The sequence below is a fragment of the Polypterus senegalus genome, chromosome 4 (genome assembly GCF_016835505.1).
Source record: "Polypterus senegalus isolate Bchr_013 chromosome 4, ASM1683550v1, whole genome shotgun sequence".
Taxonomy (NCBI): domain Eukaryota; kingdom Metazoa; phylum Chordata; class Cladistia; order Polypteriformes; family Polypteridae; genus Polypterus; species Polypterus senegalus.
The window spans coordinates 150744095-150763848 of NC_053157.1; the positions used below are offsets into that span (position 1 = coordinate 150744095).

Below are 19754 nucleotides of genomic sequence, written 5' to 3' on the forward strand. Positions count from 1 at the left end.
GCTCCATATGAAGCTCCCTTGGTACAACTTGGCTAGGATTGTCTATGCCTAGGTCATCTACAGTGATCGAACTTGGCACATGTTATTCAGTCCGACTCCTGCACTCATACCATTTGACAGCCGAATTCTGTTACCCATATGAGTGTCATCCCACAAAATCATGATAATCATGTAACCAAGGAGCAGCAGCAATGTCTGCAATATGATTTTTTTAAATTGAAGTACTATGCTTTGAAATTATTAATAGTCCATATTGGTGACTTCAGACGTACACACAACCTTCTGTGAAAGGTAATGCTGAGTTACTGTCCATACCAATTAACCAGTTTGGGTTCAATATGTGATCATACTCAGTAGAAGGGCACCTATCAATCAAAAAGTCTTAGTGAATCTACAAGTACATACAATGTTTACATTTTATACAAAAGTATTTTTTCCTCATTAAAAACTATTAAAGGGAGACTAGCTGTAAGTTTTACTAGTGAAGAAGACAAGCTAACCATTTAAAATTATGAAAAGGTGGAAGTGCAAAAACAGCTGCAGCTTTGCATTACACGTCTGTAGTAATTTGATACCTAAATTAGTGCAGGTAAAATAAACAATCATTCTTTTACATTTGAATATCAGCTTTTTCCTTTGAATAAGACTTTTTTTAAACTAAATATGAATTACATTTGAATAGCAATGTTCTTTCTGACAGCTCTATTGGTCAGAAACACTGCATAACATATATTCTAAATCACAGCCTTTGCAATTTGCCAACTGCATTTTTTAATTTGCAATTTTAACTAATCGTTCTACCCTACTTAGTAACTTCCTTATGCACACAAGAATAAATATTATGTGGTCCTGGTGATTTGTTTGATTTCAGCCTATTTATTTTGAGAAGTGCATCTCTCTCTACAATTACCTGATCCTTCAGTACCTACTTAGTAGTTCCTGCTACAGCTGGGAGGTCATCCACCTCCTTACATCTAAAGACTTCAGAAAAATGCAAGTTTAGAGCTTCTGTTATTTTACTGAATATTTTAAATCCTCTTGACTATTCCTTATACACTTAACCTCCTCCTTGACTGTTCAAAATTTCAGAATGTATCTGTCCCGAATTATATCTGAAGTGTTTTAAAACCTGTTCCACTGCTCTTGAGCTGTCCTTTTCATATTTTGCCACATCTGTTCAAAATTTGCCCTACCAAAGTTAAACTTAACAGTTTTAGTCATTGCATCCACACTCTGCCAAAACACAGAGAATTGTATTATATTATGATCATTTGAACCTTTCGATTTAATCACCTCTACACACTGAATTGACACCTGGTTATTACAAAATAACAGAGCTGCTCATAATTTGTCATTAACACTAAAATTCCCTGAAGCCTACGAAAATATTCGCAATGCCGGGCCATCTTAAATTCCCTTGCACCTCCTCATCAGCGTGTTTGTTTTGCAAATGTGTCAATTAACACTGGCAGGAGGAAGCCTACTCACTCATCACCCACGAGGCAGCTGAAGTCAAGTCAGACGCAAAATTCTCAGAGCTGAAGTCTCTTTATCTGGGAGTTAGGTGTCTGGAATTGTATAGAGTAAATAATATATCATTATTTGGAATCTATACATTTCATGTATGTTCAATGTCTACAACGATCTGTGTAAATGTAGGATGACAGGAAATGCGAGGCAAGAATTTTTGAACCCATAACTAAAAGAGAAACTTTTTTCAAGATATAGTAATAATGACAAAATGCTAACGTGAAGTGTATAATGTATGAAGACTGAAGTCCAAATATCAAATAAACACTTATACAAAAGGAATAACAAAACAAATCCACTTGTATTGAAGAATATAACCAAAGAAAAAGAAATTGTTCAATATACATGTTGCAGTCAATGTGTAAAAACGAAGCCCAAATATCAGTCGATACAAAGTAAACATGTCCACTTGGCTGCTGCAGAGGTAAGAACTGCTGTCCCGCAATCAAGAGATTGCGGATTTGATCCAGGGTCCTCACCATGTTTACCGTTTTGATTGGTGAGCTGCTATTATTATTATTACTATTATAAAATGAAAGCATGCATTTGATTGCGGTCTGTAACACCCAGTGTAAATTTTTGAAATTAATCACTGAGTTACTTCTGCTTTATGGAAGAATAGTAACATGCTAGAAGGAAATATGATAAACTGCAGTTAATAAACAGTTAGTTTCGATTAAAAAACTTTATCGTACAATTAATCTCAATTGTATTTGTAATCGAACAGTAGCCCTACAAAATACTTAATCTAGGCAGTCTTCCTCTGCGTTGGTGCTTTTATATACGGTGTTAAAAAACAGTCACTGATTCTGTCTAAATACTCATGCTGTTATACTCTGATATTTGCAAGGTTAGCCCAGTTAATATTTGGGTAGTTCAAGTCTACTGTGATTATAATATCCCCTTGTAAACTTGACTTTTAATATTATTAAAAAGATGTGCATTGAAATTACTGTCTACATTGGAGGTATATATCATGCCCCTAAAATAAGGCCTCTTTTCCTTCAGCTTTCCAGACGAATCCAGAAGTCCTTACTAAGATGTGGCTCATTATCCAATTGAAGATGACATGCATTTCATTTGTTTTACATAAACAGCAACCCACCTTCTTCTCTGTCCCGTCTATCCTTCCTAAAAAATATGTACCCATCTATGTTATACTCATGCTCATCTCTGCTATTTAGTCAGGTTGCTGCTATTGCTATAATATCATAATCACACTCAGCTAAATACAACTCCAACTCACTTGTGTTATTTTTGATACATCTAGCATGTTTTTAATAAGTTCCTTATTTTACTTTTGCACTTAAAACTTAGGGTTAGAATTTACCTTACTATGAATATTTGTTTTTGCACCATTCTTTGTCTCCTTATGTACAGTTCTAAACCTGGCCTGGCCTAACCTCCCCGCCTCTAAATTCTCTAGTTTAAACAATACTCAACCAACCTTCCAAAGAGTAATCGCTTGTGCTGTTTTAATTCTTGTCCTTTTTCTCTAGCACTAACCTCCTTTTATCCCCACTTACTCTCAGTTGAGACATTTACTCAATAAACAATAAAATCCAGTTATCACACGTGTTCATGTGCACACAGTAACGAAGCACTAGTTAAACCATTAAGTAGTACTTAAAATCCATTAAAACCATTAAATAAATTAACCCATTAAAACATCCCAGGGCTAGTTTTACCACAAGCTACAACCTAGTTACTATTGTTTATTATGTTGAGTACATTATTTCTGACCTGCACAACTACTTTTTTGCATGCTTCCATTTTCTTATTATGGATCAAGTCTTTAAACTGTGTTTGCCATTGCTTGATAAAATGACAATCACTATATTCAAAAAACAGCATTAAATATGGAAAAATTCAATGTCAACTTGCAAAGCCAATAATATTATCATTGTAGTTGTATTATTATTATTAATACAATTCTAGGTCCCCCTCTGTGCATCACTAAGTTTGCCTGACAATGAACAGATTTATTTATACAATTTATACCTAAGTTGAATGACTAGAAGAAAACACAGACTTTAACCCCAATTCTTCAATGCATTTAATACTCTCCTCTACAGACTATGCTTCACTTATTTTGTTTAGGATGGTCAACATTTTGGGCAAGGCCACGTGCTTGAAACCAAAACATCTCAAATATACGTCAGAAAGGTTTATTACCAAAAGCACCTCGTCATCTACTGTAGGTTTATTAATAGAGTAAAATTTCAGATTTTTATGTGGGACAAACCTATCAGTATGTTGTAATGAAAATGACTGTAACATGTACTTACTATTTACATTATCATGTCTCTTACATTACACATTATATACTTATATACATACATATATATATACCCACCAGAAGAATGTTGATTGTCATTTTTGATTGTCAGAATTTTGATTGCCATGTAAACAGATAATAAAGGACTGACAAACAGGAGAAATGTGTGTGTTTGATGGGGGGTGGTTACTGTAATCTTGGTTTTGGAAACTTGTATTGTCAATTTTGGACTTTCAGTACTCTTATACTTTGTTTTCATTAATTTTACATTGCTTTATAATTATCCTGATGACATCAATTTATGATTTTTATCAGTACCGGGAGGTATACTGGTTCATACCAAAAACTGTTATTTTTGTTATAATATGGATTTTTCTTATACTGCAAAACCAGTTTAAACAGCCCAAACAACATTCGGAACGTGGCACAGCGGGAAACTGTTTAAGGGGGGACGTTTTTCACTGCTACACCGCTAAACACGCAAGCAATGGAGTACATGCATTAGTGGAGGTATTGAACGGTGAAAATGGACAGAGAACATTTAGAAACTGAAGCTGTAGCAGACGATAAAGTTGAACATGATAACACAGAAGAACTTTTGCCGAAAAAAGGAGCCGTCTCTGTTGTATGGAGATACTTTGGTTTTAAAAGGTCGGATGTGGACCAAACAACTATTTCCTATAAATGCTGTTGAGCTAAAGTTGTCACCAGAGGCGGCAATACGATCTATTTGCTGCACCACTTTAGCTGCAAACATGCTTTGGAGTATCATGAATGTATGGAACTAAGATTGGCACCCTCCACATCCTCAGGTAAAACTGAAAAAGCTAGAAGACACTCAAGTCAGACTTGTAGACGCGTTTGTTAGAAGTACTGCCTATGACAAAAAAATCAAGCGGTGGATTGAGATAACCAACGCCATTACAATTCATATAGCTAATGTATCAGTGGACAGAGATTGTTAACATTAACAGAAAGTGTAGTTGGTTTACAAAAAATATTTACTATTTATTCCTTTTCTAAGACATATTCAGTGCAATTCAACTTTTGACAAGCACCTCTGGATATTCTAAATGGTTGAAAATATGTTGTCAAAATGATAGTTTAAGCTATCATTTTCAAAATCTGTTCAAATAAAAAAACGTTCTATATTTTGACTGCAACTGTCATGCAATGTGATTCCTTCTCTTTATTAGTGTCACCCCCTTAAAATCTATTGGCGCTTTTCCACTGCATAGTACGGCACGACACGGTTCAGTTCAGCTCACTTTTGGGGGGGTTTCCACTGGGAACAGTACCTGGTACCTCGTCCTTTTTTTAGTACCACCTCAGCCGAGGTTCCAAGCGCACCGAACCGTTACCAAAACGTGATGTGCAAAGTCTGCTGGTCACTGATTGGCCGGAGAAAATCATCATTACTGCGTCACTGAACTTGCGACACGAGACACAACAGACCCGCTAGATTTTTAGCACAGCCAGCGAAGGTTCGGACACACCATTTTGTTTTAACCAAAAATGGCTGTTTCGTGGTCTATTGAGGAAGTACAGACGTTCCTCTTGTTGGTAGCCGAGGAGCGGATCCAGCGAGAGCTAAATGGGGCGACGCAGCGCAACTATAACGACACATGAATAATCCCGCCCACTCTAAAGCGGTACTAAACTGCAGTCGAAACGCAAACCGAGCCGAACTGAGCCGAACCAAGGTGAGCTGTACTGAACCGTGCTGTGCCATACTATGCAGTGGAAAAGCGCCATATCACTATGTGGGGCCATGCAAACCTGTATTAATACAATACTTACAGTGCATCCGGAAAATATTCACAGCGCATCACTTTTTCCACATTTTGTTATGTTACAGCCTTATTCCAAAATGGATTAAATTAATTTTTTTCCTCACAATTCTACACACAACACCCCATAATGACAACGTGAAAAAAGTTTACTTGAGGTTTTTGCAAATTTATTAAAAATAAAAAATTGAGAAAGCACATGTACATAAGTATTCACAGCCTTTGCCATGAAGCTCAGAATTGAGCTCAGGTGCATCCTGTTTCCCCTGATCATCCTTGAGATGTTTCTGCAGCTTAATTGGAGTCCACCTGTGGTAAATTCAGTTGATTGGACATGATTTAGAAAGGCACACACCTGTCTATATAAGGTCCCACAGGTGACAGTTCATGTCAGAGCACAAACCAAGCATGAAGTCAAAGGAATTGTCTGTAGACCTCTGAGACAGGATTGTCTCGAGGCACAAATCTGGGGAAGGTTACAGAAAAATTTCTGCTGCTTTGAAGGTCCCAATGAGCACAGTGGCCTCCATCATCCATAAGTGGAAGAAGTTCGAAACCACCAGGACTCTTCCTAGAGCCATCTAAACTGAGTGATCAGGGGAGAAGGGCCTTAGTCAGAGAGGTGACCAAGAACCCGATGGTCACTCTGTTAGAGCTCCAGATGTCCTCTGTGGAGAAAGGAGAACCTTCCAGAAGGACAACCATCTCTGCAGCAATCCACCAATCAGGCCTGTATGGTAGTGGCCAGACAGAAGCCACTCCTTAGTAAAAGGCACCTGAAGGACTCTCAGACCATGAGAAACAAAATTCTCTGGTCTGATGAGACAAAGATTGAACTCCCAGAGTTCAAAGATTGAATGCCAGGCATCACGTTTGGAGGAAATAAGGCACCGCTCATCACCAGGCCAATACCATCCCTACAGTGAAGCATGGTGGTGGCAGCATCATGCTGTGGGGATGTTTTTCAGCAGCGGGAACTGGGAGACTAGTCAGGATAAAGGGAAAGATGACTGCAGCAATGTACAGAGACATCCTGGATGAAAACCTGCTCCAGAGCGCTCTTCACCTCAGACTGGGGCGACGGTTCATCTTTCAGCAGGACAAAAACCTAAGCACACAGCCAAGATATCAAAGGAGTGGCATCAGGACAACTCTGTGAATGTCCTTGAGTGGCCCAGCCAGAGCCCAGACTTGAATCCGATTGAACATCTCTGGAGAGATCTTAAAATGGCTGTGCATTGATGCTTCCCATCCAACCTGATGGAGCTTTAGAGGTGCTGCAAAGAGGAATGGGCCAAACTGGCCAAGGATAGGTGTGCCAAGCTTATGGCATCATATTCAAAAAGACTTGAGGCTGTAATTGCTGCCAAAGGTGCATCGACAAAGTATTGAGCAAAGGCTGTGAATACTTACTGTATGTACATGTGATTTCTCAGTTTTTTTATTTTTAATAAATTTGCAAAAACCTCAAGTAAACTTTTTTCATGTTGTCATTATGGGGTGTTGTGTGTAGAATTCTGAGGAAAAAAATGAATTTAATCCATTTTGGAATAAGGCTGTAACATAACAAAATGTGGAAAAAGTGATGTGCTGTGAATACTTTCCGGATGCACTGTATGTGTACATTAAAATGTTTTTTTTGTACAATGTACAATTCTCATGACAGTGGAATAGGTTATTCTTAGCTAGTCTACTGCAGTAATTGCAGTGGAAAATGTGGTTAACATCCACTCGTGCATGGGAAAAAAAATACCGTAGAATACCGTGAAACCAGTATAATTTTGAAAAATACTGTGATGTAGAATTTGGGTCATACCACCCAGCACTAATTTATATATTTCTCCAAAGCAAGAAGCACTTATAACAATGTTGTGTGGGTCCTGGTGTCCTGTGCTCCAAACATATTGTGTCATGTCTTGTTTCTATAAGGACAGCTGTGAGGAATGAGAAGCAGGATTAGAGTGGAGCCCAGAGGAAAGCATTTTTTGTGAAGACAAGGACATCTCTGTAGGAAGAGATGAATGACAGGGGTGAGGGACAATGCTTCCGCACCAAACAGGTTGAGCGGTTTATGACTTGTAAGTAAATGAAACACCCAGAACTGTTAACCTAACTTCGAGTATTTACTTATTTTGAGCAGACTATATAAGATAGTGGCATAAAACGTTTGACATCTGTACTTTTGATTCCTTTCTCAAATTTCTTTATTAACATTTTCTTACTACTGTTAGCTGAATCTATATGGTGCTTTCACAAACATGTTAGTGCTAAAACCTATTGTCAGTCTTTTCCAACTACAACTCTTCTTTTATGTTTTAAATTCTCTGACCATATTAGGTAATGTATTCCTTGTCTATACTTCTGTGTATTTCTTTTTTTATTTTTTTTTTTAATTTCCCGGAGCCTCATTTGTAAACAGTACATACACACAAGCATGTTGAGTATGCCCGTTTCTGTGCTAACGTCGAGATGTGTAAAAACTATACTTGACATAACGCTACACACATTTTCATGGCATCCTGAGACCATGTGTATGCACGTTTCTATTTTATAAACGGGCGGCACCCAGCGTCAAAGCACTGCTACTGTTTCTGTGTGGTTTCCCTTTCTATTTTAGATTCTCTCTCATGATGTGGGTTTTATCAAATAAAATTATATTTTCACTGCTAGTTCTGGCTTTAGTCTTAGTTTTAATAAAACTGATATTCAACATCATTGAAAGGAATTGTGGTTTTGATGCACACTTCAGATAAGTAATGATATCTCAGCAGCAATTCCAAAACCAAAGACCAGATTTACGGGTATCGGCAAGAGTGAAAGGGAAGGTCTATAGGATGGTAGTGAGACCAGCTATGTTATATGGGTTGGAGACGGTGGCACTGACCAGAAAGCAGGAGACAGAGCTGGAGGTGGCAGAGTTAAAGATGCTAAGGTTTGCATTGGGTGTGACGAGGATGGATAGGATTAGAAATGAGTACATTAGAGGGTCGGCTCAAGTTGGACGATTGGGAGACAAAGTCAGAGAGGTGAGATTGCATTGATTTGGACATGTGCAGAGTAGAGATGTTGGGTATATTTTGGGAGAAGGATGCTAAGGATAGAGCTGCCAGGGAAGAGGAAAAGAGGAAGGCCTAAGCGAAGGTTTACAGATGTGGTGAGAGAGGACATCCAGGTGATGGGTGTATCAAGATGCAGAGGACAGAAAGATATGGAAGAAGATGATCCGCTGTGGCGACCCCTAACGGGAGCAGCCAAAAAAAAAAGTAAAAAATTGACCAATTTTAAAATATACTTTTTTTTGGCTATTCAATTTTTAATATTATAATCATTCATAACATGGTAATAGTTGATTTTGGGGTTAATATAGTATTTATGCAAAATACAGAGCTGGAAAAGAGTTTTAAAATGATCTGAGAACCATTTCTGTGCAACTTATATTTAGGGAGATATAGCCAGTCAAAGTCCTAAAAACCACCACCAATAAAATAAAAGTTTGTTAGCTTAAATCTCCCTTAATATTGATCCAAGACATGTGCAATTTCAGTTCCATTTGTTACTCATATGATCAAATCAGCATGCCAACTTTCATTAAAATCTGGGAAGCTGAGGTCCAAAAGTATGATCATTTGACGTGGAATTACCCACATGTTGTCCTCAGACTATGATTTTTATAATTTTTTTTAGCTTATAGAAAATGTATGTAACTATATTTAGGTATGTTCTTATCTTATTCCATTTCATAGAACATTTCATTCCATAGTCCTTTTTATCTCACAAACAGGTCTTGTTATTTTACGTTTTGGAATCACTTGTAATAAAAGAGAGGTATATAAGGTAGTTGGGTCTACACAGTTTATATCTTGATTCAGGTATCCTTTTCTCAAAACCTACAAATGTCTGTATTTATAGTAATCCTAGTTCTTAATCCAATATCAAAAGACAGCATCACTAATACTAGGTCAAAAAAGCTTAACCTTGTATCACTAAGATTAACATGCAATGATTGACTACAATTGTTTTTATTATCTCTCCTCAGAAAATAACAAAATAATTGGATAAATATGTTAGCTGGAAAAGGTTGTCGTGAAACACTGCACTCCACTATTAGGCTTACAAATCATGCTCAGAGTATGATAATCAAATCCAAAAAAGAAAAGAAGCTACACCACAAAATTGTGTTATTTTTTCAGATTGTGCATGAAATTGAAATGCAGCACATTATTAACTCAGTAAAATGTGTCATTGATACCTAATTACATTTAAACAAATGTATGAAGCATATGATTCTTAGTTTTAAATCTGTAGGCTACCTTTGCAAGACAAATTAGTCTTACTCATCTGTTAACTGACCAAACAGCAACCCATACAAGCAAAGCTAATGTATAAATTAAAAATACAGGTGGAAATAAAACTGAGGAGAAGAACAATCCAAAATAAAAATTAGAAAGATTGCTGAAGATCAAATATCCATCTTTACTTGGTGATTCACAATATTCGACATTAACCAGCGACAATGTCAAAATAATGCAAGGTTGCTTTGGGACACATTTTTTGTGAGAAGCTGGTCATAATGCCTAATTAGGAATTTTTTATTTTGTCTTTAAAAGATTCCCTCTATTTATTTCACTTCTTGTTCATGACAGACAAGCAGAACATCACTGAATAAACTGCCCCATGGAGTGATAGTGAAATTAGTTAAATGTTAATATTTTACTAATGCAATTTGCATCATAACATTGAATGCATTCTTATAGTTTTCAGATATTGCTAATTGGTATTAAATGAACAATATGTGCTTGGCTATGCATTATATAACCAGTACTGTGTATGATGATATATCAGAAGCATTTTTGTACAAATATGTTTTAAGTTTCCATGTATTCAGAGCAGTAGGGTAGATTTATTAAAAAAGAAAAAAAAACTTGCTATGCTGCTCACCATTATTTAGAATATATGATTGTAGATCTGACCTTACTTCTTAATAAGAAAATTATATAATTAGTATGCTAAATATAGTTGCTAGGTCACCCATATATGAACCACTTTAAGTACATAACATATTCTACTTGTACTCTACCAGACTGGTGTTTTTGAAAAAAAAAATTGAAAGCAAATTAAAAAGCTTTGTTTTTTAATTCAAAATGGGATGCTTTTAAAAAGTGCCCAGAGGTTACATTTCTTTCTACTGCCAATTTTGAGGCAGATAATATGATTAACCTTATTTATATATCATACTCCAAAGTTACTATATATAATATAGTACACTGTATATACACACACACAATTATTATAAATACAAGCACAAAGTCACTTTACCTTTACATAAAAAATATTAATAGGATTAACTGTTAAAATTTAAATTCAAGTAAAAAAAAATATTATTTTAATTTTTACACTATGCTGGCTATACCAGAGTGTGTAACCTAATGCTGTTTTATTCATTTACATATTCAGGAGAAAGCAAAGAAAAAACTGTATAGTCAGCAAGCATAATAAGAAAGTACAATTGTTTAGTAAATCAGAATTTGATCCTATTGTTCAAAAGTAAATTTTTAGAAAGTACAGAATTTGTGGCATTCTCTCCCCTTAGTGATTCTGGACATAGAGTGATCATTGTTTAACCATCTAATATAGCCATATCTAGATGTAGATATTCTGTAATTCATTAATTTTTTAAAAGCAATACCATCAAATAAACTGAACTTTTGCCCATTTTTTCTGGACTAAAAGGTTCATGTGTCTATAGTTTTTGATTTTTGACTTAATAAAGTGTATTGGCGATACAAATTCCACCTAATAAAACTAATAAACTAACATTATGTTCATACACTAGATTTATATTATATGCCTATTGTAATGACATGGATTTCTAATTTACAGAGCTATATTTTAGTATACTGAAATCCTTAATGTTTAAGCAGCTTTGAAAATGATATATTGTATTTTATTATAGTTATTTGCATTAGATTTTGTAAATACTCTTATTATCTTAAAAGAGAAATACATTATTTTTTGCTCATTTTGTTTATTTTTTTGTATACTACCTCCAAAATAAACAAGATTGCATCACCCTCAACCTTAATCTTAAGCCACTCTAGCAACATATTATAAGTCAATGCTATTATAGCAGCATGTCAAGTAGCAGGTGCTTTAGATGAGAATCCCTGACTTTGAAGTCCTCACCACTAATAATCCTTTATATGTAAATCTACTCAGTCCATGCACAAATAAAATGATTATTCTTTTTCTTTTTTTAAAAATCATGCAATATATCATTTGTGGCTGCTTATGCAACATATACTGCTTCAAATATTTTTTTAAATGTGTAAAAAAAATGTGTCACATATACTGAGTTTTCTTCAGACATCAGCTCCCCAGGGATACAGGTTTTCTCTACAAGCTTTGTCTGATTTAGTAACCTAGCAACCTTACATAGCAACCCAGCAGCATGGGTTAAAATCCCAGGCGTCCATAAAATGGATCAATAAGTCATCACACCAAACTGCTACAGCACTGCCATTCTGATTTTATTCCTACAAGGTTGTGTTCATAAAGAACAGCAAAGAAAATATTTTTGTAATATCAGTAGCTCATATACTCCTTTATTCTGGGCATGTAAAAATGTTTCAGCAGCATCTTGCTATTGTCTGCTGCAACACCACATTAAATGTTCCTTATTTTACTGAAGTATTTCTTTATATGGAACCTCTGGTTGCATGCAATTCAGAAAATCAAATAACATAAAATATGTCACCTGAAATAATATATGTGTCTATATAATGATTCTGTAATAGTTTACTTCATCTGATTACATGAAATATGTAATATTTTCAGAGCCCTTATATTTTTCTTCACTGATAACTGCTGTTAGCTATAGATATATAGCGAGAAGGAGAAAGAGAAAGGGAAGAAACTCACCTTAAATCGCTCAGAAACCCCTTCAGTGATGCTTATTGAAAATTCAGCAATTTTAGGTGAACGGAATTTGCCTTTTTTGTAGTCACTGTCATATTCTGTTTTAGTTTTTACAACCACCTAAAAAGGTATCAGAAGTTACAGGAACTAATATGAGTATCTTGAATTAATAGAAAATGGATGGATATGAATATGTTAAAAGAACAATCTGGTATTGCTGTATTTAATATTTGAATAAACAATGTCATTTTCCTTTATGGTAAACATTCACACCCTTCATTGGCCTTTAAGTACTACATATGGCAAAACATTGCAGGCTTTGTTTACTCCAAAGACAGAAACAGCAGGGACTGAACTCTGTTGACCAAATACATACTTAGTTTATTATTGTACAGCCAATGCTTTACAGTGACTTAAAAATAAGTAATGAATAAAGACAATTGCAGAAAAAAATAATGCAGAATGATCCTTACAAGAGACTACTGTGATTTAAGTTCAGAAGAGACCTAAAATGGGCTAGCTTTTTAAAAACAGTTATAATCAAGCTATAGAAATCTCTTATTTAGATCATATCAGTAGTAGCAGTCGTCGTATTTTCATACAAATCATAAATTGCCCCAATTTTGCTTTAAACCTGCATAATTAAAATCAAATAATATAATATCAGTCAACAGATTTTCACTATTTGGCTGACATCAATCTAAGGTAGCTTACAACATCTGAGAGATACAACTAGATACTTTTTTTTCCATTTGGAGCACAGGCAAGTGAAGTGACTTGCTCATGGTCACACAGAGTCTGTAGTGGGATTGGAGCACACAGCCATAAGGTTTGAAATGCAAAGCTTTAACCACTACACCACACTGCCTAAGACTGGACACAAAAGTATAATAAGCACATTAACTTCTGTTTCACCAAAAACACTACAGCTACTAAGGCAGCTTCACAATCATTCATCCTATCCCTGCATTAATTTCTCAGCTGTTCAGGCAACATTATATTTGTACCCATCCATTTGTCCATCTATTTTCACTGCCCACAATTTTACATGTGTCTCTATTCTAGCACATTCATTAAGACTGACGATAGATAGATACATACATAGATAGATAGCAAATGTTATTACAGCACCGTAAATTGATAAAAATTAAAAAGAGAAGTTTCATTAAGTAATGATGACGACGTTGATAACAAAATGATAAACAAGTACAATACTAACCTTATCTGGAGGGGGGAATTGTAGCTGATTGACATCTAAGGGTGTGATGAGGGGGATGGTGTCAAATCCATCTTCAGCAGCAGGCTGTTTTGCGTTATTCTTTTCGCTAAAATTGCTTCCCAGTTTCACCATTCTTTAAAGTGAACGGGCCTCCTAGGGTACTATTCTGAAAGAAGACTTATCGGTTAGATGCAGTCAAGCACAATTTTTCAATCAAGGTTAAAATGGGATGCGGTTTAATCATGCATCGCCATCATTTCTATTCCGCTTGCTTATTTCACAGAATAAAACTTTGAACACTTGGAGGTAAAGGAAGCCTAAAATTATCACTACACACTGAATGATTTTTACATGAGGTTCTGACTATGGTTCTGCTACACGCTACTGGAACATCTTTGCAGTATGAGCGGAGCATCGCAAAAGAAAGCTAATGTGACATGCCGCAGATTGTCCTGCGCAAACCAAATCTCCCATAAGCCAGAGACTTCCTCATTTTATCGATAACAAAAGCCAAGGCTTCCTCTGGTTAAAATAAAAAATGCACCCCTTCTTAAGCTACCTTCACAAACAAAATCAAAATGACGCTGGATCATATTCAGCTTCGTATATGCAAAACTTACCTGGTGGATTGAAAATAAAGATGAAAGCCGTATCAGTGGATGCTTGGGGGGTATAGTAACGGTAATTGCCCCCTCCCCTTTAAATGTGAGTCCGAGCCCCTCGTGTGACGCAGCAGCTTTGCCTGGGCAGGTCCGCAGCCTTTGGAAGCGGCGTCGCCGTGCAGAGCTGATTTGAGAGCGGCGCGCGCTACCTGACTGTGATGCAAGCGCGGCCCCCGCCCCTCTGGACTACGATCACCTCCGGAATTGTCACGCGGCGGAATCGGAATTTTACTTTACTTCAGTGTTAACCCTTTTTAAAGGTGTTTTTTTTTTTTAAACAAGGGCTACTTTAGCATTTCCAGTTTTGTTAGGCGGCACGTTTTGTAGTGAGTTCTCCATGCGGATAAGCAGTAAAAATCTATCCTACGTGTATACATACTTGTGAGTGGAAAAATCGATTAAAATTATGTAATGTATAGTCTTACATATGCATATATTTGTGTATTCCTGTGTGCATTTTGCTTGTATATGGCTGCATATGGGAAATTTAGCTACAGCGTATTGGTTTCTGAACAGCATTCAGGGCTTGGTAATCGATGTAGGCTGTGTTAGAATAAACAGATCAAAATTAAATGAATAATTATATATAAAAAATGCGGGACAGAATTTTGTCCAAATGCATTTACTTTCCGTATGTTTTGCATTTGGCCTGAATCAGTGAGGATATTGTACCTCACCTCTATAAGTCTTTGCCAAATAATAATAAAAAGATGAAGCGGAATTTCTTAAGAAACAAGCTAAATATTGGAAAACGCAGCAAGACACTATACATTTAATAAGAGACCGGGGCTGACAGATACGCTGCTTGATGAAACGGTAAGAGAAATATTTACATTTATTCCCTGTCTCAAATGAAGTCCCTTGAGACAAATAAAGATGCACTAGCAGTTGTTAACAACAAAGCATCCCTTGAATATTCAAACAGTTCAGTCGTGCAGTGAGTCATCTGCCAATGTGTGCCTGAGGGGACAGATGCTTCCCTCAGGGCAAGTGGTGGGTTAAAGGCTCATATGTAAATTTCAAACTCAGTTCATCTTGGTTCATCAATATCTTCTCACTATGTATGTCTAAAAATTAAAGATTTAAAAGTTCCCAAGGTTCTCTTTTCAGCTTAACAACTGTTTTTTGGAATGATGTAAGATTGTGTGCTTGAGGAAAAAATATTCTAGACAATTTGCGCTGAGACAGCTTTCAATTCTGACCACATGTTCTTGTTGAAGAACAATCTGTTTACTCCCTTCATAATATTAAACACTTATCCATGCTTTAATTTTTGCCAACTCATTTATTACAAACGAAGAATTTTTAGGAAGCTGGCACCAGCTTTAGTAGTATCAGCTACAAATTTAGACCCAGTCTCAAATGGACTTCAGTCTGTCATCAGGGAAATTCATTTATAGTAGCACAGTATGGAGTAATCATTAGACCGAGTTGCACATTTTTGAGTTGAGGGAGGAAACTACAATGCTCAGAAGAAATTTTAATAGAAATGTGAAGAATGTGCACACTACCACTATGATACTTCAAAAGTGGATAGTACTATTCAGTTTTTTTAGAATTGTCTGAAGCAGATCAACACACAGTCAGTTTGGTCACAGAGAAGTGGAGTCCATCCAGGCAGCTTTGAGCCTAAGGCAAGAACCATCATTGGATATGCCATCCATCTAGCCAATTTTGAATCACCAATAAATTAAATGTGCACATCTTTGAGAGGTGAGAAGAAAACCTGTGTACCAGGAGAACATACACTCATTAAGCAAAATATTAGAAACACTATGCTAATACTGGGTATAGTCTTAGTTCTTCATGGCATGGATTCCATAATTCTTTTGAGATTCTGGTTCATGTTGACATAATTGCATCATGCAGTTTCTGCAGATTTTTCAGATGCATATTCATGCTTTGAATTTCCTATTCGACCACCTCTCAAAAATGTTCTGTTGGATTCAGATCCAATGGCCGAGTGAAAAGCACTGTAACTCATTGTAATATTCATGAAACTAGTGTGAGATCATTTTTGCTTTGTGACATGGTCCTTTATAATGATGGAAGTATCCAATAAAAACAGATAAATTATGGCCATGGTCAGAAACAATACTTAAGTAGGCCGTGGCATTCAAGTATTGTTTTTTAATAGCAGGCCTAAAGTGGGTCAGGAAAACATGCCCCACACCATTACACCACTTTCACCCCCACTATCCTGGACTGTTGACATAAAGCAGGATGGGTGCGTAGATTCATGTTGTTGCCACCAAATTATGACCTTACCATCTTTGTGCCACAACAGAAACTGAGATTCATCAAACCACGCTATTTTTTCCAGTTTTCAGCTGTCCAGTTTTGGTGAGTCTGTGTCCACTTCAGCATCAGCTTCTCTTCTTGGCTGATAGAAGGCGAACCTGACATGGTCTTTTTGCTGGTGTAGCCTGTTTACCTCCACACTCAAAACATTCTGAGATGCTTTTCTGCTCATGGCAGTTGCACAGAATGGTTATGTGACTTACCATAGCCTCTCTGTCAGCTTGAGACAGTCTGGCCATTCTCTTCTGACCCCTCTCACCAACTAGAAATTTCCATCTACAGAACTACCACTCACCGAATTTTTTTTTTTGTAATTTTGCACATTTCTGAGTAAACTCTAGAGATTGTGGTATGTGAGAATCCCAGAAAATAAGGGGCTACAGAAATACTGAAACCATCCCATCTGGCATCAGCAAACATGCTAAGGTCAAAAATACCGAGATCACTATTTATTCATTATGTGAACATTAACTGAAGCTCCTGACCTGTATCTGCAGGATGGCATCGATGCCAGATGATTGGTTAATAAGGTAATTGCATGAATAATCAGGTGTACGGGTGCTCCTAGTAATTTTTTCCTTGAGTATGCAAACTATATACAGACAATTTTCACATGTATGATTCAAACTCAGAAACATTAGATCCATGAAATATCAGTGCCAACCACTGACCTAACATAAATACAGTATACCATTCCCATCTGAATTCTATTGTTGATATTATTATAAAGTTATTTTTGTGATGCCACTACCTGTGTTGTAGTCTCTAAATTGCACTTGTACTGTCAGGGCTTTTATCATTACAGATTTCTAATTTAATCCAAATCCAAAAACAGTAAAATCTACAGTTTGAAGCAGCCACTCTGTCTGTCTGTGACTCTCAGTGTTGCTTTATTGCCTAGCAACACCGTTTCCATGTGACGTCTATTTAATATTGGCCTCTTACTATCTACCAGTAGCACGTACAATATTCACTGCTTAGTTAATTAAACTGTTTTCAGTCTTAAATCAATTAGCATTTTTAATAGGCTGAAGTTCTTATGTTTTATATCTGTTTTCTGCAAGAGCAAAACATGAATATCTTGCAATTATATCAAAGAACAATCTAAAATGATATTTTCATGTTGCCTCTGGAACAAGGCCTGCAAGTGGTGTTTGCTATGTTACTGATATAGTGCAGTTTTTTTAGCCTGAAAAAGTAGTGTAGATAGACCATGTGGTCTCACCTTCCATAAGGCAAATGCTGGGGGTAGATGCAATAGTAGTCAGATCACAGGGCTTTATGTTGGACAGACCCAGACATACCAAGTATTATCAATGAAAAAGTAGCTCTTGGGACATAGAACATAACTTTTCCTGCCAAGAAAAGAGCTGATGTTCATGCAGTGCTGACAAATACATGATTAAAATAGTCGGACATACCTCTACAAGGAACTGGCTGATCAAGTATGGTCCCCTGTTTCTTCTCAACTGGAGAAGCCTCCTGTGGGCCTGTTTCAAATGTGGAGCTGTATTCATCCAGGTGCTTTCAAGTGGGCATATGAGGGATTCATGAAACCATATTGATTTGCACATGCTTTTGTGAAATGTACCATTCAACAACTGGCGAAAAAGTGGCACACTAGTAGTTTTGTAAGCAATGCACCAAAACTAAGAAGCCATCTATCCTCCAGACGTTGTTGGCAACATTGTAGATTTTTTGAAAAGAAGTCCTAGTAAGTCGATACAATGATTATCTATCACAACTAATGGGTCTATCTTGAAGGCTATGTCAGTGTGTCCACCATAATTTATGGGAAACTTTTTTGTGGGCCACGTGAAATTTAGACCTGTAACTAGTGTGCAAGATGCAGATGAATACCCTGATACAGTTAACATGAAAATTAATATAACCAAATATGAAGTCATGGTCTTCTCCCAAAAGAAAATGGCTTGCTCTTGGCAGGTAGGAGACAAGCAACTGCCTTACATGGAAGATTTAAATGGCTTTGGAGTCTTGATTACAAATGAGGGTAGGAAAGATCATGAGATTGTCCAATATAAAGTACTGATGCAGTAATGCCAGTTTTAGAAACTAAGGGGAGAATAAGTGAGCAGAGGAACTTTGAGTATCAACATGTAGTTCTAGGGGGAACACTCTCTCTATTTGTAAAAGGTGTGTTGAATGGACATCAGTTAGGGATACATACAGTATATAGAATAGCAGGCAGGGTTAGAGCCCTTAGCACTCTGTCTGATATCAGGGTGCAGGTAACAGAATAGTACAGTGTCTGAAACAGAGTCTACAAGTAATTTACTGACAGGACGTAGTAGCTACAGAAAATTCATCCTTTTTTTGTAAGATGGCACACAGTCCCAGAATGGAATGCAAAGGAGCAGGTTGTCTCTGACTTCGACACTTAAAGCCAAAAGGAGCCACTAGGCTCTATCCTGGTGTCACGGTTTCAATTAATAAAATGGCCCCTTACCATTCAAGAAGTTCTGTGCTTAGTTGAAATTAATTCTGGATGGGGTTTAAAAGCAACTCCCTCTCAAAAGATAAGTGAATGTAAAATGAGTGAGAAATCAGGAAAATCTGGTGACTGTTAGGAGGATGAGAAACCAGATGATACATAGAAGAGGAGAATGGAATAGAAGTTGGAATAAGGGAGTAAGGGAAGGGAATAAGAGGTATTCTATTTACATTACAGAGCAAGTGCACTAGTCATCCTGTCTTTCAGGCAGGAGACCACAGCTTGTATGTTTGGGCCCAGAGAGGCAGGAGGGTTATTTTTATGCATGTCTATAAAGCACTGCTGTTTCCCTTTGCTTTTCTCTTTCTGTGTTGTATTTCTGTTAATAAACCGCTTTTTTAATAATTGTGTCTTGGTGCCAATCTGGTTGTGGGAATGGTTCAGACGCACCCCCTATTTTCCACATGGCATTGTGCCAGTGATAGTCTTTTGACTCCATATTTGGTGTAGATTTCCATTTTCACCTATAGTTACAAGCTCTGGTCAATGACTGAAAGTGGCTGAAATGGGGTGCTTGTGCAAGGTTTCTAGGCTCGCCTTCTGTGAT

General features: G+C 36.7%; 1 protein-coding gene across 1 annotated transcript in view; it reads right to left on the reverse strand.

Annotated features, from left to right (window-relative positions):
* Nucleotides 1-14553, reverse strand: part of LOC120527727 (neuronal vesicle trafficking-associated protein 1) — a 47201-nt gene extending 32648 nt beyond the window's left edge. Inside the window, exons 1-3 of the mRNA XM_039751478.1 lie at nt 14353-14553; nt 13733-13898; nt 12517-12633 (exon numbers count right to left, since the gene is read on the reverse strand). Coding sequence (XP_039607412.1) covers nt 12517-12633; nt 13733-13864 — 249 coding nt within the window. The 5' untranslated portion in view covers nt 13865-13898; nt 14353-14553. The remainder of the gene's footprint in view (nt 1-12516; nt 12634-13732; nt 13899-14352) is intronic.
* Nucleotides 14554-19754: the final 5201 nt, after the last annotated feature.